Source organism: Ornithorhynchus anatinus, chromosome 3 (genome assembly GCF_004115215.2).
Source record: "Ornithorhynchus anatinus isolate Pmale09 chromosome 3, mOrnAna1.pri.v4, whole genome shotgun sequence".
Taxonomy (NCBI): Eukaryota; Metazoa; Chordata; class Mammalia; order Monotremata; family Ornithorhynchidae; genus Ornithorhynchus; species Ornithorhynchus anatinus.
The window spans coordinates 5060611-5082113 of NC_041730.1; the positions used below are offsets into that span (position 1 = coordinate 5060611).

At 59.8% G+C, this 21503-nt stretch overlaps 2 protein-coding genes across 4 annotated transcripts; both read left to right on the forward strand.

Annotated features, from left to right (window-relative positions):
* The first annotated feature begins 2259 nt into the window (after nt 1–2259).
* On the forward strand, nt 2260–13910 carry DPF2 (double PHD fingers 2). 3 transcript variants are annotated; one of them, XM_029061363.2, is made up of 12 exons: nt 2260–2393; nt 6745–6905; nt 7006–7113; nt 7299–7465; nt 7721–7813; nt 8484–8562; nt 9049–9090; nt 10088–10225; nt 10908–11036; nt 11162–11274; nt 12023–12098; nt 12777–13910. In XM_029061363.2, exons 1-12 carry the CDS (start codon nt 2362–2364, stop codon nt 12851–12853), a joined length of 1215 nt encoding a protein of 404 aa, XP_028917196.1. In that variant the 5' UTR covers nt 2260–2361; the 3' UTR covers nt 12854–13910. The 3 variants fall into 3 exon arrangements, with proteins under 3 accessions (XP_028917196.1, XP_028917198.1, XP_028917195.1); XM_029061362.2 differs by having other exon boundaries at nt 2362–2393; nt 12017–12098; XM_029061365.2 differs by lacking the exon at nt 9049–9090 and having other exon boundaries at nt 2262–2393; nt 12017–12098; nt 12777–12853.
* A 5354-nt stretch (nt 13911–19264) lies between these two features.
* TIGD3 (tigger transposable element derived 3) lies at nt 19265–20847 on the forward strand. The gene has a single exon (XM_007658370.3). The coding sequence runs from the start codon at nt 19288–19290 to the stop codon at nt 20617–20619; it is 1332 nt and encodes a 443-aa protein (XP_007656560.2). The 5' UTR covers nt 19265–19287; the 3' UTR covers nt 20620–20847.
* Nucleotides 20848–21503: the final 656 nt, after the last annotated feature.

Here is a 21503-nt window from a genome sequence, read left to right on the forward strand (position 1 = left end):
AGAACCCATATTCTCTTGACTCCTAAACCTGTGTCCTTTCCACTAGGCCATACTGCTTCTCTAAGCCACACTGCTAAGCCATAGTATATAAAAATCCATCAGGTCAGCTCCAGTCCCTGTTCTACATAGGGTTCACAGTCTAAGTATTATTATTATTTGTTAAGCACTTACTAAGTGTCAAGCACTGTTCTAAGCACTGGGGTAGATTCAAGTTAATCAGATTCCAATCCCTGTCCCTGTCCCTGAGTCCTTGTCCCATTTCAGGCTCACAGTCTGAATAGGAGGAGGTAGGAATTTTTCCCCATTTTACAGTTGAGGCACAGAAAAGTCAAATGGCTGGCCCAAGTTCACACAGCAAGCCACTGGCAGTGTGGGAATTAGAACCCAGGTCCTGTGCCTCCCAGGCCCTTGCTCTTTCCAACTAGGCCATGCTGCTTTCCTGCAGTTGCTTTGGAGTGCACTGCTGGAGAACATACAACAGAAATTCATTCATTCAATAGTATTTATTGAGCGCTTACTATGTGCAGAGCACTGGACTAAGCGCTTGGAATGTCCCAGCAAGCACTGGTTGTTAGGAGTGGCCTCCATAATAGTAATGATAATAAGTGCTTACTCTATGCCAAGCACTAAGTGCTGGGGTAGATAATAATGTATTTGTTAAGTGTTCACTATGTCTAGAGCACTGTTCTAAGCGCTGGGGGAGATACAGGATCATCAGGTTGTGCCACATGAGGCTCACAGTTAATCCCCATTTTACTGGTGAGGTAACTGAGGCACAGAGAAGTGAAGTGACTTGCCCACAGTCACACAGCTGACAAGTGGCAGAGCCAGGATTTGAACCCATGACCGGGTTCTTTCCACTGAGCCACGCTGTTTCTAGATACCAGGTAATGAGGTTGTCCCATGTGGGGCTCACGTCTTAATCCCCATTTTACAGATGAGGGAACCGAGGCACAGAGAAGTGAAGTGCCTTGCCCAAATCACTCAGTTTACAAGTGGTGGAAGTGGAATTAGAACCAAAGCAGTGAATAACAATAATAATGATGATGATACTTGTTAAGTGCTTTCTATTTGCCAAGCCCTGTTCTAAGCGCTGGGGGAGATACAAGGTAATCAGGTTGTCCCTCGTGGGGCTCACAGTCTTAATTCCCATTATACAGATGAGGTAACTGAGGCACAGAGAAGTTAAGTGACTTGCCCAAAATCACACAGCTGACAAGTGGTGTAAGTGGGATTAGAACCAATGCCTTCTGAATAATACTAATAATGATGATACTTGTAAAACGCTATGTGCCAAGCACTGTTCTAAGCGCTGGGGTAGATACAAGGTAATGAGATTGTCCCACATGGGGCTCAGTCTTAATTCCCATTATACAGCCGAGGTAACTGAAGCCCAGAGAAGTGAAGCAACTTGCCCAAAGTCGCAGAGCAGACAAGAGGCAGAGTGGGGCATGGCTAAGTGGAAAGAGCCTGGGCTTGGGAGTCAGAGGTCATGAGTTCGAATCCCAGATCTGCCACTTAATAATAATAATAATGTTGGTATTTGTTAAGCGCTTACTATGTGCCGAGCACTGTTCTAAGCGCTGGGGTAGACACAGGGGAATCAGGTTGTCCCACGTGGGGCTCACAGTCTTAATCCCCATTTTACAGATGAGGGAACTGAGGCACCGAGAAGTTAAGTGACTTGCCCAAAGTCACACAGCTGGCAAGTGGCAGAGCCGGGGTTTGAACCCATGACCTCTGACTCCAAAGCCCGTGCTCTTTCCAGTGAGCCACGCTGCACTTGCCAGCTGTGTGACTGTGGGCAAGTCACTTCACTTCTCTGGGCCTCAGTTCCCTCAACTGTAAAATGGGGATGAAGACGGTGAGCCTCACGTGGGCCAACCTGACCCTGTATCTCCCACAGCGCTTAGAACAGTGCTCTGCACATAGTAGGCGCTTAACAAATACCAACATTATTATTATTAGAACCCACGACCTCTGACTCCCAAGCCCGAGATTGTCAAACTGCGCCACGCGCAAGGCCCCAAACCCTCCGTCCTCGGGAGGACAGACGGCACGTGACGCAAGTCATCCTTCCCATTGCGCCTGCGCCCCACCCGCCTCCCGTTGCCCCGGCAACGCGGTTCGGCGGAGGGCCGCCTTTCCAGCCGCACCTGCGCACTGGCCTCTCTTCGCCCCCCGCCCGCGAGGACCCGGAAAAGAGGGGCGCGCGGAGGAGCGCGCGCTCGTCCGCCCGCCCCCGCGGCGCCTGCGCAGTGAGCGGAGGACGTTAGCGGGCGGTCGGGGTCCGGCGCCTGCGCGCTGCGGGCCCCGGGGGCCCCGGTCCAGACAGAGACAGAGACGGGAGGAGGAGGGAAGATGGCGGCCGTGGTGGAGAATGTAGTCAAGCTGTGAGTGGCCATTCCCTCCCAAACCTCTTCCCGGGGCGGCCGGGCGGGGCGGGGGTGTGCTCAAGAGGGTCCCAGCGGGACCGGCTGTCGGAAAATACCGAGTCCTTGTCGGAATTCGGGACGAGGAGAGGGGGGAACCTATGGCCCCTATAGAGGACCTGCAGGGCGCGAGGCCCACCGTCGAGGACGGGTGGAACCAGCTGCTTTCCGGGACTGACGTGATGGGGGGGCCGAATTCGAGGGATCAAGCAGTCTTATTTATTCAGGGTGTCAGACGTGTTTATTGAGCGCTTGCTGGGTGCAGAGCGCTGCAAGAAGCGCTGGGAAGGCGCAGCGTAACCGTTGGTCGACACGTCCCCTGCCCTCGAGTGGGGGAGGCAGCCCCAGGGGGTGCTTAGTACAGAGGAAGCAGCGTGGCGCAGTGGGAAGGGCACGGGCTTGGGAGTCAGAGGTCATGGGTTCGAATCCCGGCTCTGCCACTTAATAATGTTGGTGTTTGTTTGCTTGCTGGGTGCAGAGCTCTGTTCTAAGCGCTGGGGGAGATACAGGGGCATCAGGTGGTCCCACGTGAGGCCCACGGTTTTCATCCCCATTTGACAGATGAGGGAACTGAGGCCTAGTGAAGTGACTTGCCCACAGTCGCATAGCTGAGAAGTGGCAGGGTCGGGATTGGAACCCATGACCTCTGACTCCCAAGCCCGGGCTCTTTCCACTGAGCCACGCTGCTTCTGCACTTGTCAGCTGGGTGACTGTGGGCAAGTCACTTCACTTCTCTGTGACTCAGTGACCTCATCTGGAAAATGGGGATGAAGACTGAGCCTCACATGGGACAATCTGATCACCCTGTATCTCCCCCAGCACTTAGAACAGTGCTCTGCACAGAGTATGCACTTAACAAATACCTACATTGTTATTACAGAGGGAGGAAGGTTGGAGGGTCGTGAAGGAGGTACAGGATGGGCATGAGGGACCCTCGGTGAAAATGGAAGGGGGCAAACAGGTGGCCCTTAGGGGGACACTGGAGGGAGGGACAAGATGGAGAGACGATGCCCCCGGGTACCAAGGGAGCACAGGGGATGCCCTCCCCCTAGTTATCCCAGAAATCTGATTTCCTTTGGCCAGGGGCAGTGGTGGAGGTGGGGAAGACTTGGCCTGATGCCCTTCCCTTCCCCTAGACCCTGCTACTGGCCACAGGATCCCCCCCGACCCCCAAGAACTGAGCCTTGGCATTCCAAGTGTTCTTGGACTTAATGTTTGTAGTGCCCAGTGCTGTTTTCTCTTTTACCTCCTTGTCTCTCCATACACAGCTTTTGCTAAAAGGCAGCTAGCTATTGTATTAAGGGGGCACTGTGTCACAAGCACTGTGCAAAACCCTGGGATAGACGTAAGAGATCTTGGACCCAGTCCCTGTCCCGAACAGGGCTGAGCTGGGAGAAAGAGGGGGCAGAGGCGGGGAGGTTTCGGGGCGCTAGCCTCTCCTCGGCCTTGAACATTAAAGGAAGGGCACATTCATTCTGGGCAGAGCGCATCCCGTTAAACTGACCCAGAGGCCCAGAGAATCCCCTGGGTGGGTTAGCGGTCAAGCAATCGTGTTTATCTTCTAGACTGTGAACCCGTTGTGGGCAAGGATTGTCTCTATTTGTTGGACTTTCCAAGCACTTAGTACAATCCTCTGCACACAGTAAGCGCTCAATAAAGACGCTTGAATGAACTGAGCTCTTATTGGGTGCAGAGCACTGTTCGAAGCACCTGGGTGAGTCCAATAGAATAGAGTTGGTAGGCAAGTTCCCTGTCCTTGAGGAGTCAGAGTACCTGGAGTCCCAGTCCAATTGTCTGATGTGTGACCTTGGGTATGTCACGTCACTTCTCTGGGCTTCAGTGGAAAGAGCCTGGGCTTGGGAGTCAGAGGTCGTGGGTTCTAATCCCAGCTCCGCCGCTTGTCAGCTCTGTGACTTTGGGCAAGTCACATCACTTCTCTGGGCCTCAGTTCCCTCATCTGTAAAATGGGGATGAAGACTGGGAGCCCAACGTGGGACAACCTGATGACCTTGTATCTACCCCAGCGCTTGGAACAATGCTTGGCACATAGTCAGCACTTAACAAATACCAACATTATTATTATCTATCCCAGCACATAGTACAGTGCCTGACATATAGCAAGTGCATAAAAAATACCTTAAAAAAATAAGCCAATGAGCTGATAGTCTTGAGGGGGAAATAAAGCATTAGTATAAATGAATGTTACCATGTTGGGCATGAGTGCTGTAGGGCAGAGGGAGGGGGAATAAAGGGTGAAAATCCCAGTGTCAGTGGTCTTGGGTAAGCTTAACAATCGCCCGGTGGGCTAATGTGGCCATCGGCCGGGGGGTGGGCTAGTCACTGTCTTGGGCCTGGGGGTTGGAGGCCCCAATAAATGGGTAGGCTGGGCTGGGGGCCAGGGGCAGAAGGGGCTTTGTCGCCCCTGGCCATTTTAGCGCCTTTCCCCAAACGGTATGAGAAAGGCATCCCGATTTGGGAATTCCAGTCCAAGGCCCGGAGGACTCTGAAAGGTCTCCATCATATTGACCGTTGGGGCTCCTTTCACTCAGTGGTGTTTATTGAGCTCTTACCATGTGCAGAGCACTATACTAAACGCTTGCAAGAGATCAGTACAGCAGTTCATTCAGTACTATTTATTGAGCGCTTACTATGTGCAGAGCACTGTACTAAGCGCTTGGAATGTACAAATCGGTAACAGGGACAGTCCCTGCCCTTTGACGGGCTTACAGTCTAATCGGGGGAGACGGACAGACAAAAATAATAGCAATTGGTAAACGTGTTCCCGGCCCACAACGAGCTGGTCTTTTTTCATCCACCTCGCTCCCCTTCCTGCAGGCCCTCTTCCACCCCACCCCGCCTCTGGTCTCCCCGATCTTCTCACTCTTTCTGCGCCCCTGCAGATGCCACCCTCCTTGGCTCGGATTTGGCGTTATTGCTGCCACCGTGCCCATCCTCCTGACGCGAATGTTCGCTCTCCTCCCCGGGTCACCCCGTGGTCGGGCGCTGTTCTCCTACTGGCCCCCCAGGAGGAGGCTTCCTGGGGATTTTCTGTTAGCAGGCTGAGATGGCCCCAGGGTCGAGGGGTCCCCCAGCCCACTCCCCACAGAGACCCTGGGTCTGTGAGGGGGCCTGGGAAGGCAGCGCTGCGCCCCAGCCCGGCCCACGCAGACAAAGGCAGGAGGGGAGATGTCAGCGCCGCTTGATGGGCCGGAGCTCACTGAGGGAAGTCAGTCAATCAGTGGTATTTTTTGAGCATTTTCTGTGTGCACAGCACTGTATTAAGCACTTAGGAGGGTACAGTATAACCGAGTTGGGAGATGCCTTCCCTGTCCACAATGATCTTATAGTCTAGAGGCGGAGGCAGACATTAAGATAAATGATGGGTAGGGATGGAAGTAAAATGGGGATTCAATACCTGTTCCCCTGGCATAGTGGGTAGAGCACAGGCCGGGGAGTCACAAGGTCATAAATTCTAATCCCGGCTCTGCCATTTGTCTGCCGTGTGACCTTGGGTAAGTCACTTGACTTCTCTGTGGCTCAGCGACTTCATCTGTAAAATGAGGATAAGACTCTGGAGGTGGGGAGAGTGAAGTCGGTTCCCTCCTGCTCCGCTTTCCTCCGGCTCTGGGGAGAGAAACTGTCCTCCCGTGGCTGGGAGACAGGACTCCTGTCTTCTGCTCTTGGCCCTCCTCTTCCCTGCAGGCAGCTAGGGACCTGGGTTGAGGGGAGGGATACCGGGGCTTGGGTGGAGTGGCCGGTTTTAAAGACGACCCCTCTCCCACCCCCCCGCAATAAGGAACCGTGTTCTGGAGGATTAGTGAGTGTCTCTTTGTGGGCTACTCAAGGTCCCACCCAGTGGCCCTCCTCCTCTTTGCCACCACACCACGTTCCCTGCCCTCGCCCACAGCTGCCCCCCACCTTCCCTCCCTCTCGGACCACGGATCCCATCGCCCACGCCCCTCGTCCATTTCCGGCCCAGTGGCCGGCGTCCCCTCTAGGGTCAGGGATGGGGTCCGCTTCCTCTCGGCTCCCGCTCCCCGGTCCAGTCCTGCCTCCGATGACTGTGATTACCGCTTATCCAATTTGCCTCAGCATCACCGGGCCTTCCTCCTCACTGGGGCTTGGGCACAGCTGGCAGCCGGGTGTGGGCGGGCTCCGAGGCGGGGACCGGGCGGGTCCTCATTGCGTCCATTCATGACCGGGACCCCATGGGGGCCCGGCCTGTAGTAGGCAGGGGTCTGGGCCAAGCCGGGACCATCGGGGCCCGGGGTGGCGCCGTCCCTGAGCTCCCGTGCACCCCATGTCCCCCCAGGCTCGGCGAGCAATACTATAAGGATGCCATGGAGCAATGTCACAACTACAACGCCCGCCTGTGCGCCGAGCGCAGTGTCCGCCTGCCCTTCCTGGACTCGCAGACCGGCGTCGCCCAGAGCAACTGCTACATCTGGATGGAGAAGAGGCACCGCGGCCCCGGTGAGCTCCCGGCGGGCGGACGGACCGACAGACGGACCGACGGGTGGGGGTGAGCCGACGGGTCAGCCCGGGTTCTAGCTCTCAGTTTCTCCTTCCCCAGGCCTGGCTTCTGGGCAGCTGTACTCCTACCCGGCCCGACGCTGGAGGAAAAAGCGGCGGGCCCACCCCCCGGAGGACCCCCGGCTCTCCTTCCCGACCATCAAACCCGGTAAGACGGGCAGAGACTGTGAGGCAGCCAGGGCCGCCGGGGTCTGGGAGCCTTGGGGGTGCTGCTGGGTCTGGGCAGGGGGATGCCCACCGTAACCGCCCCACCCCCCCAAGCACGGGGCAGGCTTGGGGCGGCCCCAGCTCCCTCAGGCTGGAGCTGACCGACCCCCTGACCTCCCCTCCCAGACACCGACCAGACCCTGAAGAAGGAGGGGCTGATCTCTCAGGACGGCAGCAGCCTGGAGGCCTTGTTGCGCACCGACCCCCTGGAGAAGCGGGGCGTCCCCGACCCCCGGGGGGCGGACGACGACAGCCTCGGCGAGTTCCCCGTCACCAACAGCCGCGCGCGCAAGGTGGCTCCCGGGGCCCCTCCCTCCATCCTCCCCCTGCCCGCGCGGGTGGTCCCAGGTGGACCCGGAGAGGCCGGACCCCGGGGGACCCTCCCGCTGCCGCCACCCAGACCCCGGTCCCTCCCTCTGGGAGACTGGGAGAGGCATCGTCGACCCCCTGAGGTCCAGCCCGGGACGGGCGGCCAGGAGCGCTGCGGGACGATGACCCCAGCCTCGCCCTGCCCCCCTCCCATGCCTATTTCTCCCCCTCCCCATTAGAGGATCTTGGAGCCCGATGACTTCCTGGACGATCTGGACGACGAGGATTATGAGGAGGACACCCCCAAGCGCCGGGGCAAGGGCAAAGCCAAGGTGCGGGCCGGGTGATGCGTCCCAGGGCCGGGGGAGAGTGGGCAGCGGTTGGGCAGGTCATGATAACCATAGTCGTCATGGCATCTGTTAAATGCTCACTGTGTGCTGAGCGCTGGGATAGACACAAGGTCATCAGTTGTATTTATTGAACGCTTATTTTGTGTAGAGCACTGTACTGAGCACTTGAGAGAGAAAAATAGTATAATAGGCACACTCCCTGCCCAGTTGGACACGTTCCCTGGCCCACCTGAAGCTCACATACTTATGTAGGAGGGAGGACAAGGTATCGAATCCCCATTTTCCAGATGAGGAAACTGAGACACCGAGAAGAGACTTGCCCCAGGTCACCCAGCAGGCAGGTGGAGGAGCTGGAATTAGAACCCAGGTCCTCCGACTCCCAGGCCCAGCCTCTGTCCGTGGGGCCGTGCTGCTTCAGGCCGAGGCTCCCGGCTTCCCAGGCTCCTCGGGGGCCCGACTGCCCTCCCCTCGCCCCTCGGCCCCGATCTCCTGGGAGGATGAGGGGGACCCCGCTACGCCGGGGGCCCACGAACGCCGCGGCCCCCCCGGCCCCGACTCTCCCGCCTCACCCTTGGCCCTCGGAGCAAGGGCGACTCTGGGGGAGGCCCACTGGTGCCCAGGGGTGAAGTTTGCCTCTCTGTACCGGACCTAGGGCAAAGGCGTGGGCAGCGCCCGCAAGAAGCTGGACGCGTCCATCCTGGAGGACCGAGATAAGCCCTACGCCTGTGACAGTGAGTCGAGAGTGGTGGGGAGTGGGGGGGCCCCCACCCTGGCCCCGGCTCCTTCCCCGGGGTGGGGGAAGGGTGGGGGAGGGAGGGAGAGGTCCGTCTCCCCTTAACCCGCAACCAGCACACCCTGCCCGATCCATGGGGCTCTGGGCCCGGGAGGCAGAGCTGCCCTCGGTGCCCCCGCCAACAGTGTCTGCCTGGGGGGGTGTGGGAGGGCTTGAGGCGGGGGGTAAAGGGGGCGTGGGGGCTTGTGGTCCGAGAGCCCCCCCCCACAGCAGCCCTGCTGAGCACCTGCACCGGGACCAGCGATGAAGGTGTGGCCTTAGTGCCTCTGCCTCACTTCCTCTTCGTCTGTCTGTCCTTCTCCTCCTCTCCCTGCTCTTCCCCCTCTTCTTCCTCCTCCTCCACCTCCTCCACCCTCTCCGTCGCTCGTCTCCCGTCTGCAGCCGTCCGGGCCTCTCTCTCACGACTCTTCTTTCTGTCTTTCAGATAGTTTCAAACAAAAGCAAACCTCGAAAGCGCCCCCGAGAGGTAGCCGCCCTCTCTCGGCTCTGAGCCCTTTGTGTTCCCCTCGCCCCCGCCGTCCCCTCCAGTGTGGCCTGGCTCCTCCCACCTCTCCGCTCTCCCTTCTCCCGACGCCCGTGTCCTCCTCTGTCCTCTGTCCTGAAGCTCTGCTTGCGTCTGGCTGCCAGCCTCGGGCCGGGGGGACAGTGGGGCCCCGCTTCTCCCCACCCCGGTCTCCTCTCCTCCTCCTCCTCTTCGTCGTCGTCGTCGTCGTCCTCCTCTGCCTTTCCCCTCGTTCCTCTCCCCTCTCGCTCCTTCCTCCTGCTGCTGCTCAGGGTCACTGGATACTTTGGGGCAAAGGGGAGGTCCGCTCTGGGGGCGGGGGAGCCCAGGAGAAAGTAGGTGGAGATGTTGGCTTGTGCCCCAGCTGGCGTCGGCCCCCCGCACTGGTCGAGCGGCGACCGAGAATCCCGGGTCGGGACGACGCGGTGCCCGTCGCTGTGCCCGCCGCCGGGAGCGCCCTCCCCGTCCTCCTGGCTCCCGGGCACACGGCGGGCAGGCGCGCTCTCCGGCCCTCCCACCCTCCTTCCGTCAGCCGCCTGCTCCCCCAGGGCCCCCGCCGCACGGCCGCCCTCTCCTGCCCGCCTGACCCCCACCCCTCAGCCCCGAGGGGTATGGCCGCCCCCCCCCCCACCGCCCCGAGGTGGTTCCTTCCCGCCTGCTAGGCCGAGCTCAAGAGGCACCATTCCCCCTCCCCCCCAGCCCAGCTTCGGTCTCCCCCCACCCCCACGGAGGCGGGCCAGGGTGCAGGCTGCCCAGAAGCCCGCCCGGGAGGGGTCGTAGGGACCCCCGGGGTGGAAAGAGGCCCGGAGCGGTGCCCATTCTGTGGGAAAGCCTTGAGACCCGGCGCCCGTGGGCGGGAGTGCCCCCTGGCTTAAGCCCCAGGGGTTGGGGGGCAGTGAGCGTGGGCACCGGGTCTGACACCCCTCTCTGTGCCCTCTTCCCCATCCCCTCCCCCGTGCAGTCTGTGGGAAGCGCTACAAGAACCGTCCTGGGCTCAGCTACCATTATGCTCACTCCCATCTGGCGGAGGAGGAGGGCGAGGACAAGGAGGACTCGCAGCCGCCCACCCCTGTCTCCCAGAGGTCCGAGGAGCAGAAGTGTAAGGAGACACCCCCACCCCCTCCCCCCGGGGGGTGCCGGGGTCGGGAACCGGGCCGAGGGCCACCCCCCGGCCTTTGACTCCTCTCTTCTTCCTTACCCCTCCCTCCTTGTCCATTTCCCCTCCCTCCCTCTTCCTTTCCCCTCCTTCCCCACTAAGAGTTCTTTCCCCTTTCCCAGTCGAGGGCTTCCTTTGCCTCTCTGTCAGTCAGTGGAATTTATTGAGCGTTTAGTTTGTGCAGAGCCCTGGACTGAGCTCTTGGGAGAGTCCGATATAACAGAGTCGGTAGACGGGAGACGGACATTAAAATCAATGACGGGTCTGGACCTAAGGACCTTGGGGCTGAGGGCGGGGTGGATAGCAAGTGCTTCAAGGGGACAGATCCAACTGCTTGGGCCATATAGAAGGGAGAAGGAGTTGGGAAAAAGAGAGCTTAATCGTGGTAGGCCTCTTGGAGGGGATGTGCCCTCAGTCAGGCTCTGAAGGCGGGAAGAGCAGTCTTCTGTCGGCTCTGGAGCGGGGCGGGCGTTCCAGGCCAGAGGGAGGATGTGGGAAAGGGGTCGGCGGTGAGCAGGCCGGCACCAGAGGAGCGGAGCGTGCGGGCGGGCTGACCGGCCGGCTCCAGGAAGGCGCAGGGGTCCCCTGAGACGCCGGACCCCCTGCCTTCCTCCTCCTCCCGCAGCCAAGAAGGGCCCCGACGGACTGGCTCTGCCCAACAACTACTGCGACTTCTGCCTGGGGGACTCCAAGATCAACAAGAAGACGGGGCAGCCAGAGGAGCTGGTGTCCTGCTCCGACTGCGGCCGCTCGGGTGGGTGCCGTGCCTGGGTGGGTGCCCCCGGGGGCCCGGGGCGCCAGCCCGTCCGCCCCGCCTTCTGCCCCTCGGGGACCCGGTGGGTGAGCGGCTTCCCCTTGTGTCCCCCCCCGCGGCCGCAGGACACCCCTCCTGCCTGCAGTTCACCCCGGTGATGATGGCGGCCGTGAAGACCTACCGCTGGCAGTGCATCGAGTGCAAATGCTGCAACATCTGCGGCACCTCCGAGAACGACGTGAGAACCCTTCCGCCCCCATCCGTTCTGTGCCCACCTGGGAGGGTGGGGGCAGGAGGTTCCTCTGTGCCCGCAGGGGACGGGACCCTGGTCCGCCCTAGACTGCCCTCCCAGGGGGTGTGTAAGACAGAGAGTCAGTCAGCTGTACTTATTGGTGCTTACTTTGTGCAGAACACCGAACTAAGCGCTTGGGAGACAGCAGGAGAGCAATAAACAGACATTCTTTACCCACCACGAGCTGACAGTCTAGAGGGGGAGAGAGGTGTGACTACAAACCAATCTATAATAGATAATGGACATAAGCGGTGTGGGGCTAGGAGGGGGGAAGAATAAAGGGAGCGAGTTGGGGCGACGCAGAAGGGAGTGGAAGAAGAGAGGGGCAGGCCTGCTCTCGGGGGTTTCGGGGGCCAGGGTGGCGATGGCACGTAGCTAGACGGAGGGTGAGAGGGAAAAGGCTGGAGGCGCCCACGGCACGGGGCAGATGGGTTGGGTGGGGATGCCTAGGGGGCTGCTTGGACTGCGGGATGTGATCTGGGTCGGCTGTCTGGAGGAGGTAGGTCTGTACTAAGTCTTGGGTGGGGGTCGGGGGATCGGAGACGTGGTTGGGCCAGGGGGGGCGAGGGGAGAGGGGTTTACTTCTCCCTGTTGGCTTCTGAGTAGAGGAGGGGGTGAGGGCCCAACCAAGGCACGTTAATCATCCGAAATCCCCCCCCGCCCCGCTCTCCCACCCCCCTCTGCCTAGGACCAGCTGCTCTTCTGTGACGATTGTGATCGTGGCTATCACATGTATTGCCTCACCCCGCCCATGTCCGAGCCGCCCGAGGGTGAGTGGGGCTGGGGGCGGCCCTCTGGGGCGGTGGACGGGGCGGAACGGGAGGCGGGCCAGGGGAGCCCGACCCCGGAAGCGTGGACGGGCCCGCCGAGCCGCACCGTGCCGCTGGCCGGGCGGCCCCTCGGCCAGCAGGCACCGGCCCCAGGAGGGATCTCGGAGCTCCGGGCGACGGGATGAGGGGGTAGCAGGTGGGAGAATCCAGCCCGGGTCCTGGCCGGACGCTGTGTCTCTTCTCCCCACCACCCCCCGCCCCTGGACTGGGTTGGGGCCCCTGGATTGAGAGCACAAGGGGCAGGCGGGGCTGGGGTCACCCTCGTCATCGTCCTCCGTGCCCTCCCCTCATCCCCGGAGAACGTCCCGCTCGGTGCCCCGAAGGGAGGGGTGGCCGCCCGAGTCGCTTCCCTCCCCGGCCCCCCGGATGGACGGCGGAAGCAGCATTTGGAGGGAGGGAGCCCAGCTAACCCATAGCCGACCCCGAGTCGGAACTCTGGTGGTTCCCTGGAGCCCACTGGGGATCAGGTTCCTGCCCTCCTGCCCAAGGAGAGCCGGCAGGATAGGCGTGTCCTCTGTGGGGAGGGGCCTCCAGGGCTCCTGTCAGGCCAGAGTTTGGACCGGGGGGTGGGGGGAAGGGGCAGGGGCACGGGTCCACCCTGATCGCATCCGCCCACAGGGAGCTGGAGCTGCCATCTGTGTCTGGACCTGCTGAAGGAGAAGGCGTCCATCTACCAGAACCAGAACAACTCCTGATGGGCCCGCAGCCCCGACAACCGCCCGCCCCACACAAACAGGCTCTGTCTTCCCCCACTCCTCTTCTTCCTCTTCTTCCCATCCCCACCCCTGTCCTCACCCCCAGCCATCCCTTTCCCAGGCCCCGGGGAGCCTCGGGAGAGGAGAGGCCCCGCCTCGGGTCGGAGGGCAGATGGAGTCCGTGCCCGTCCTCTGGCGTAGAGAGCCAAGCCCCCCCGCACCTCCCCGCTTCCTCCAAAGTGCATTCACTCTGCCTGCCTTGGGTCCAGCCCGGCTCCCCAGTCTCCCTGCCGGGCCCCGTGGCGGGGGGTGGAGACCGGGGAGGGGTTACCGGCTGTCACCCAGCGCTGCCCACTGTGTCTCTGGGGAGCCGGGCCCGTCGGGATGCCCAGAACGGCCACCGGAGGCGGGGAACCTCCGCGTTCCCAGCCCCCGCTGCCCCTTGTGGGAATGGCCCAGGGCCCCGGGGTACCCCCCCGGCACCGCCCCCGCCACCTCACCCTCCCCGTCCGGACCCGGAACCCAAGAGGCCGGGGGAGCCATCCCCCTGTCCCCCCGGCCCCGCCCACTGTGCCCAGCACGAGGGAGAGTAGCGCCCGCCGCTGCCCGTCCCCTCCCGCCTGGTTCCCCCGGCCTGCACCCCAGGGGCCCGGCCAAGTCCCCGCCCTCTGCCCCCCCAGCCCGTCCTCCCTTCGCCCCTCCTTATGTCGAGGGGGGGCGGGGGGCGGTGCCAGCTGGAGCCGCAGCCCCAGGGTGACCTGGGATAATGTGCCTGTTTTATAACTACTTCGAGCCTACCTCCAGAATCCCCTCACCTGGCCCCGGGTGTGGCCCGGCCCCCTCCCCCCTCGCACGCTCGCTAGCAGCTGGTAAGGCCTCGACGCCCCGGTCCCCTCCGCCTGGCACCGCCCCTCCCGTCTCACCCCCCCCCCCCCGGGGTGTGCCGCTTCTCACCGTCGCTTTGGAGTCGAGGTTTTGTGTTGGTTTTTTTTGGTTTTTTTTTTGTTAAGTTTCCTGTATCCCAGACATTGGTACAATAAACATTTTTACACAGAGACGGCCTTGCCCGGCTGCGTCAGCTCCATCTGCGGCCTCTTGCCCCGGGAGGTCCGGTGGGAGGTCCGGCCCCACCCCCGGGCTCCTCCACCAAGGACACGGGAGCGCCCTGCCGGGCTGCCCCCGCCAACTTGGAGGGCGTCAGGCCCGAGCGCGGAAACGGGTACAGCAGGCTTGCAGGTAAGCACCAAAATTTACCAGCCCACCCACTCTGACCACACGAGCCCAACCTTTCTGATCTGCCGGAATTCGCTCCGGGCCGCAGGCCCGAGGCTTTCGTGGCCCAGCCAGGCGGACCCCCGCGGGTCAGGCGTTTCCTCCCTTCCCTAAAGACTCTGGTCCCCCTCCCACCCATCCTGCGAGAAGGGTGGCCCGAGGTGAGAAGTCACATGGCCTAGTGGAAAGAGCATGGGCCTGAGAGTCAGACCTGGGTGCTTATTCCAGCTCTGCTACTTGTCTGCCGTGTGGTCTTGGGGAAGTCCCTTCAGTTCTCTGTGCCTCAGTTACCTCGGCTGTGAAATGGGGGTTAGGATTCTGAGCTCCATGGGGGACATGGATTGGGTCCAGTCCGATTATCTTGTATCTACCCCAGTGCTCAGTCCAGTGCCTGGCACATAGTAAGGGCCTAACAGATACCATTTTTTAATTTTTTAAATTTTGTTTTAGAGGAATGGCAGGGAAGGAGCAGATTTGCCCGCTAGGGCTGCTTGGGATGACAAAGCGCCAGCAGGGGGCGCCGAAATGGCATCCCATCACTCATTCATTAAATCGTATTTATTGAGCGCCTACTGGGGCCGGCCTCCCTAACTGCCGGTTTCAGGGGTGGTTTTTGATGGTAGTTGTTAAGCACTTACTGTGCGTCAGACACTGAACTAAACACTGGGGTCGTACCAGGTTGGATAAAGCTCAATTTGTTTGAGATGTACATCACCTTGATTCTATTTATTGCTATTGTTTTAATGAGATGTTCATCCCCTTGATTCTATTTATTGCTATTGTTTTTGTCTGTCTCCCCCCGATTAGACTGTAAGCCCATCAGTGGGCAGGGACTGTCTCTGTTGCCGATTTGTACATTCCAAGCGCTTAGTACACTGCTCTGCACATAGTAAGCGCTCAATAAATACTATTGAATGAATGAATGAATGACAAAGTCCGTGTCCCACATGGGCTCACAGTTTTAATCTCCCTCTTACAGATGAGGAAACTGAGGCCCAGAGAAATGAAGTGACTTGCCTGAAGTCACACAGCAAACAAGTGGGCAGAGCAGGGATTAGAACCCTGATCCACTGACTCCCAAGCCTGGGCTCTTTCCATTAGCCTACTAGCCAGTTGGTTTGTTAAGGTTTGGCTCCACCCCGGCATCCTAATAATAATTATGGTATTGATTAAGCACTATGTGCCAGGCACTGTACCAGTGGCTGGGTTAGATACAAGAGCATCAGGACAGACCTTGCCCCGATGGGGCTCTCACTCCAAGGGGGAGGGAGAACACGCATTGAATCCCCACTTAAAGATGAGGAAAGTGAGTGAAGTGACTTGCCCAAGGTCACACAGTGGGACAGTTACAGAGGCAGGATTAGAATCCAGATTCTGTCATATTTATTGAGTGCTTACTGTGTGCAGAGCATTGTACTAAGCACTTGGGAGAGTATAAGGTAATATAACAGATACATTTCCTGCCCGGAACAAATTTAGAGTCTAGAGGGGGAGAGAGACAGTAATAGAAATAAAGAAATGACAGTTATGGACGTAAAAGCCCCGGGGGCTGGGAGAGAGGACAAATAACGGGAGCAAGTCAGGGCGATGCAGAAGGGAACGGGAGAAGAGGAAAGGAGGGCTTAGGGAAGGCCTCTGGGAGGAAATGGGCCTTCAGTACAGATTTGAAAGGGGAGAGTCATTGTCAGATAGGAGGAGGGAGGGTATTCCGGGTCAGAGGCAGGATATGGGTGAGAAATTGGTGGCAAAATAGATGAGATTTTGGTGCAGTGAAAAGGTTAGTGTTACAGGAGCGAAGTGTGTAGGCTGGGTTGTAGTAGACTTCCAGGTCTGGGCTCTTCCACTATACTACAGCAGCTGACCAAGCCCAACTTGAATAACAGGAAATGGATCTAAACTGTGTCATAAGTAAGACACTAGGAAGCGTCCCATCAGGCGGCTTCAGCACTGATGCAGACCCCCATGTGTGAAGCGTCACCTCCAACCCTGGGAGGTTTTGATCTTTTGATCGTGTTGGGATTTTGGGCAGGGGCTGGCCCAGAACACTCTGCCCTTCCAGCTCGAGGACCCAACATAAAATCGTAATTTTTTTTTGGTGGTATTTGTTAAGCATTTCCTATGTGTCAGCTTCTGTACAGAGCAAGGGGTAGATTGAAACTAAACTGGTTGGACACAGTCTGTGTCCCGCATGTGGCTCACAGTCCTCATCTCCACTTTACAGATGAAGTAACTAAGGCACAGAGAAATTGACTCACCCAAGGCCACAGCAGGCAAGTGGTGGAGCTGGGATTAGAACCCAGGTCCTTCAGATTTACAGGCCCAAGGTCTATCCACTAGGCCACACTGATTCTACTGTTATTCTTACTAATCGTGGTAGCTCTTAAGCACTCACTATGGGCCTAGCGCCATATTAAGCACGGGGTGATTCAAGATACGCAGAACTCGGTCCATTTCCCACAAGGTTCAAGTTAAGTGTGAAAGAGAAAAGATATTTAAACCCCATTGTACAGATGAGGAAACTGAGGCAGAAAAGTTAAGTGACTTGCTTGTCCAAAGCCTGCGCAAGTCGCCAAAAATCCAACTCGTGGACCAGGACAGTCAGCCCCTGCCCAGTGGGGCCTTTGGCATGATCCCTTTCCAAACCCATTTCGGAAAGAGTTGGGCATTGGTGCTGGCAATCTATCAAGCAATTATATTTATCGAGCGCTTACTGTATGCAGAGCACTATACCAAACACTTGGGAGAGTACTTAGGGTAGATGCAAGATAATCGAGTTGGACACAGTCCTTGTCCCACATGGAGCTCACAGGCTTAATAATAATAATAATAATAATTATGGTATTAAGTGTTTATTAGGTGCCAGGCACTGTTCTAAGCACTGGGGTAGATACAAGATAATTGGGTTATACACAGTCCCTGTCCCACATAGGGCTCATAGTCTCAACCCCCATTTTCAGATGAGGGAACAGGCCCAGAGAAGTGAAACGACTTTCCCAAGATCACACAGCAGACAAGTGTCAGAGTCAGGATTAGAACTCATGACCTAACCCATGACCTTCCAACTCCCAAGCCCAGGCTCTAGCCACTAGGCCATGCCGCTTCACTAAGTAGGAGAGAGAACAAGTATTTATCCGCACTTTTGCAGATGAGGAAACCGAGGCCCGGAGAAGTGAGTTGCCTAAGGTCACATGAGAGGCACGTGGTCCAGCTGGATTAGAACCCAGGTCCTCTGAGTCCAAGGCCCAGGCTCATCCCCACCCACCGGGGCTCTAGGTCCCACCCGCTTCTTCCCCTAACCCTTGGCCATGCTCACTGCACTTAGCCCTGCCTCCTGAGCCCCCCAACCCCCCTACTTAGGGCCCCTCCCGACATCCTAACCAGTCCCACCCTTCTCTTTTTATTCATTCATTAATTCAATAGTATTTATGGAGCGCTTACTGTGTGCAGAGCACTGTCCTCAGCGCTTGGAATGTACAATCGGCAATAGAGACAATCTCTGCCCAATATGGGGCTGACAGTCTAAAGCCCCAACCACCACCTTTGGACCCCACCCACCGACCTTGCTCACCCTGCGACCCTGCCAAGCAGCGTGGCTCAGTGGAGAGAGCCCGGCTTGCCAAATTGTACATTCCAAGCGCTTAGTACTGTGCTCTGCATGCAGTAAGTGTCCAATAAATACGACTGAGTCAGAGGTCGTGGGTTCTAATTCTGCCTCCGCCACTTGTCAGCTGTGTGACTTTGGGCAAGTCACTTCACTTCTCTGGGCTTCAGTGACCTCATTTGGAAAATGGGGATGAAGACTGTCAGGCCCATGTGGGGCAGCCTCATCCCCTTGAAATAATAATAATAATAACATTTGTAGAAGCAGCATGGTTCGGTGGAAAGAGTACGGGCTTGGGAGTCAGAGGTAATGGGTTCAAATCCCTGTTAAGCCGCTTGTCAGCTGTGTGACTTTGGGCAAGTCACTTCTCTGTGCCTCAGTTCCCTCATCTGGAAAATGGGGATGAAGCCTGTGAGCCCCACGTGGGACAACCTGATCACCCTGTATCCTCCCCATTGCTCAGAACAATGCTTTGCACATAGTAAGGGCTTAACAAATGCCATAATTAATAATGTTAGTAAGCGCTTAACAAATACCATGTGCAGAGCACTGTTCTAAGCGCTGGGGAGATACAGGGTAATCAGGTTGTCCCACGTGAGGCTCACAGGCTTCATCCCCATTTTACAGATGAAGATGCTTCTCTAATTATTATTTGTTTATAAGGATAATCAGACTGTCCCATATGAGGCTCAGTCTTAATCCCCGTTTTCCAGAGGAAGTAACTGAGGCTCAGAGAAGTGAAGTGACTTGCCCGCAATCACACAGCTGACAAGGGGCAGAGCTGGGATTCGCACCCATGACCTCTGACTCCCAAGCCCGGGCTCTTTCCACTGAGCCACGCTGCTTCTCAAGACCGCGAGCCCGTTGTCAGGTAGGGATTGTCTCTATCTGTTGTCCAAGTGTACCTTCCAAATGCTCAGTATAGTGCACTGCACCCAATAAGTGCTCAATACAGCGTGGTTCAGTGGAAAAAGCACGGGCTTTGGAGTCAGAGGTCATGAGTTCGAATCCCAGCTCTGCCACTTGTCAGCTGTGTGACTGTGGGCAAGTCACTTCACTTCTCTGGGCCTCAGTTCCCTCATCTGTGAAATGGGGATTAAGACTGTGAGCCCCACGTGGGACAACCCGATTCCCCTGTGTCTACTCCTATAGCTTAGAACAGTGCTGTGCACATAGTAAGCGCATAACAAATACCAACACTATTAATAAATACGATGGAATGAATGAATGAATAGTAAGCGCTGAACCAATACCATCATTAGCCCCGCCCCCTCTCCGCGCGGCCCCCGCCCACCCAAGCTCCTGTCACTCACCGGACGGGGGGCGGGGCTCCGGCTCCTCGGCGTCCAGTGAGATGCGCCCGGGGGCGGGGCCGAGCTTCCCCGGCGGCTAATCGGAAGGGGCGGAGCGGGGGCCGCACGGGGGCGCTGTTCCTCCTCCTGCTCCTCCCGGAGCCGCCGCGGGCTGCGCGCGCACCCCCCCCCCCCCCCCCGCCGCTCGCCGCGCGGCCCCGACCCCCCCGCCGGGGGCGCGCGCGGTGGGGCGCGCGGCCGCGGGAGCCATGGAGCTGAGCGGCAAGAAGAAGCTGCACGCGCTGTCGCTGGCGGAGAAGATCCAGGTGCTGCAGCTGCTGGACGAGTCGAAGATGTCGCAGTCGGAGGTGGCGCGGCGGTTCCAGGTGTCGCAGCCGCAGATCTCCCGCATCTGCAAGAACAAGGAGCGGCTGCTGGCCGACTGGTGCAGCGGCACCGCCAACCGCCAGCGCAAGCGCCGGCGCGAGTCCAAGTACAGCGGCCTCGACGAGGCCCTGCTCTGCTGGCACCACCTCGCCCGGGCCAAGGGCTGGGACCTGGGCGGCCCCGTCCTGCTGCACAAGGCCAAGGAGCTGGCCCGCGTCCTGGGCCAGGACTTCGTGCCCAGCGTCGGCTGGCTGGTCCGCTGGAAGCGCCGCAACAACGTGGCCCTCGGGGCCCGCCGCCCGGGCCCCCCGCCCCGGGCCCCCCGCCCCGGGCCCCCCGACGACGTCTTCGGCTGCGCCGAGGTGCCCTTGCTCTACCGGGCCGTGCCCGGCGGGACCGGCCCCCCGGAGCGGGTGCGGGTGCTGCTGTGCGCCAACGGCCGGGGCACGGAGAAGCCAAGGCCGCTGGTGGTCGGGGGGCGGCCCCTGCCCCTCCCCGCGGGCCGCGGCCGGGCCCTGCCCGTCCTCTACCGCCCCGGGCCCGGCCTGCCCTGGGCCGAGTGGCTGGGCGAGCTGGACCGGGAGCTGGGCCGGCGGGCCCGGAGGGCGGCCTTGCTGCTGCCCGGCCGGCTGGCGGGCGAGGCGGCGGCGGCGGCGGCGGCGGCCCTGGCCCCGCTGCCGCACGTCAGCCCGCTGCCCGCCGCCCCCGACCCCCTGCCCGGCCTCGTCGTCCGGGACTTCAAGGCCCGCTACCGGCGGCGCCTGCTGGCCAAGCTGGCCGCCCTGCGGGCCCCGGGGGCCCGGGCCGTCACCCTGCTGGACGCCCTGCACATGGTGGCCGCCGCCTGGGCCGGGGTGCCCGCCCGCCTCATCGCCGGCTGCTTCGCCCGGGCCGGGCCCGACCCCGGCCCCGACCCCGGCCCCGACCCCGGCCCCGGCCTGCCCCCGGCCCCCCGCGGCCTCAGCCCGGACGAGTTCGCCCGCTTCGTGGACCTGGAGGACGAGGAGGGGGCGCCTGGCGGGGGCAGGGAGGAGGGCGAAGGCGGGGAGGGCGACGGCGGGGAGGGCGCCTCGGACCCGCCGCCCACCGGAGCCGAGGCCCTGCGGGCCCTGGGTACCCTGCGCCGCTGGCTGGAGTGCAACGGGGCCTCCCCCGACCTCTTCGCCAAGTTTTACGACTGCGAAGAGGAGGTGGAGAGGCTGTGCTGCCCCTGAGCCCCTCCAGGACCCGCCACCGACGTCCACGCTGTTTCCCACGGAAACGCCCGTGGCCCGGGGTTGCACCTTTCCCGGGGAAATGACGCCCCGGGGGTGGGGAGGAAGGGAGCCGGGCCCGGGCCCGGTGAGGAGGGGGCCCCGAATCTCCAGCAGCCTGGCTCGGTGGAAAGAGCCCGGGCTTGGGAGTCAGAGGTCATGGGTTCGAATCCCGGCTCTGCCGCCTGTCAGCTGGGTGACTGTGGACAAGTCATCTCACCTCTCTGGACCTCGGTGACCTCATCTGGAAAATGGGGATTAACTGGGAGCCTCACGTGGGACCACCTGATGACCCCGGATCTCCCCCAGCGCTTAGAACGGTGCTCTGCACAGAGTCAGCGCTTAACAAAGACCAACATTATTATTATCATCTCCGACGCGGTCCCTCGCATCAGAGGGTGGCCTGAAGCGTTGGAATTTCCAGCCGCTCTGGCGTCTGGCCTTCCCAGCCTGGGGAAGATAAAGTTTTTAAATGGAGAGGGGATGGCTTCCGCAGAGGGCGAGGGAGGCCAGAAACACCGATTCCTAGCCTCTTCCCCTCATAATAAGAAGTAATAACGTTGGTATTTGTTAAGCGCTTACTATGTGCCGAGCACTGTTCTAAGCACTGGGGTATACAGGGTAATCAGGTTGTCCCACGTGAGGCTCACAGTCTTCATCCCCATTTTACAGATGAGGTCACTGAGGCCCAGAGAAGTGAAGTGACTTGCCCCAAGGCCACACAGCTGACAAGTGGCCGTTACTTGGGAGTCTGTTGCGGGTGGGAGCATTCATCCTTGACCCCTGAGCAGGGTCAGAGCACTGGAGAGTCTGAGCTGGGGCACCCCCTCCCCACCCCGCCCAGG

Bases quoted from the DNA above. Each gene is read 5' to 3' on its own strand.
- DPF2 (XM_029061362.2), top strand. From the start codon at position 2,362: ATGGCGGCCGTGGTGGAGAATGTAGTCAAGCT. The intron at 6,906-7,005 runs GTGAGCTCCCGG...CTCCTTCCCCAG, and splicing joins GAAGAGGCACCGCGGCCCCG to GCCTGGCTTCTGGGCAGCTG. The intron at 7,814-8,483 runs GTGCGGGCCGGG...TACCGGACCTAG, and splicing joins GGGGCAAGGGCAAAGCCAAG to GGCAAAGGCGTGGGCAGCGC.
- TIGD3 (XM_007658370.3), top strand. From the start codon at position 19,288: ATGGAGCTGAGCGGCAAGAAGAAGCTGCACGCGCTGTCGCTGGCGGAG.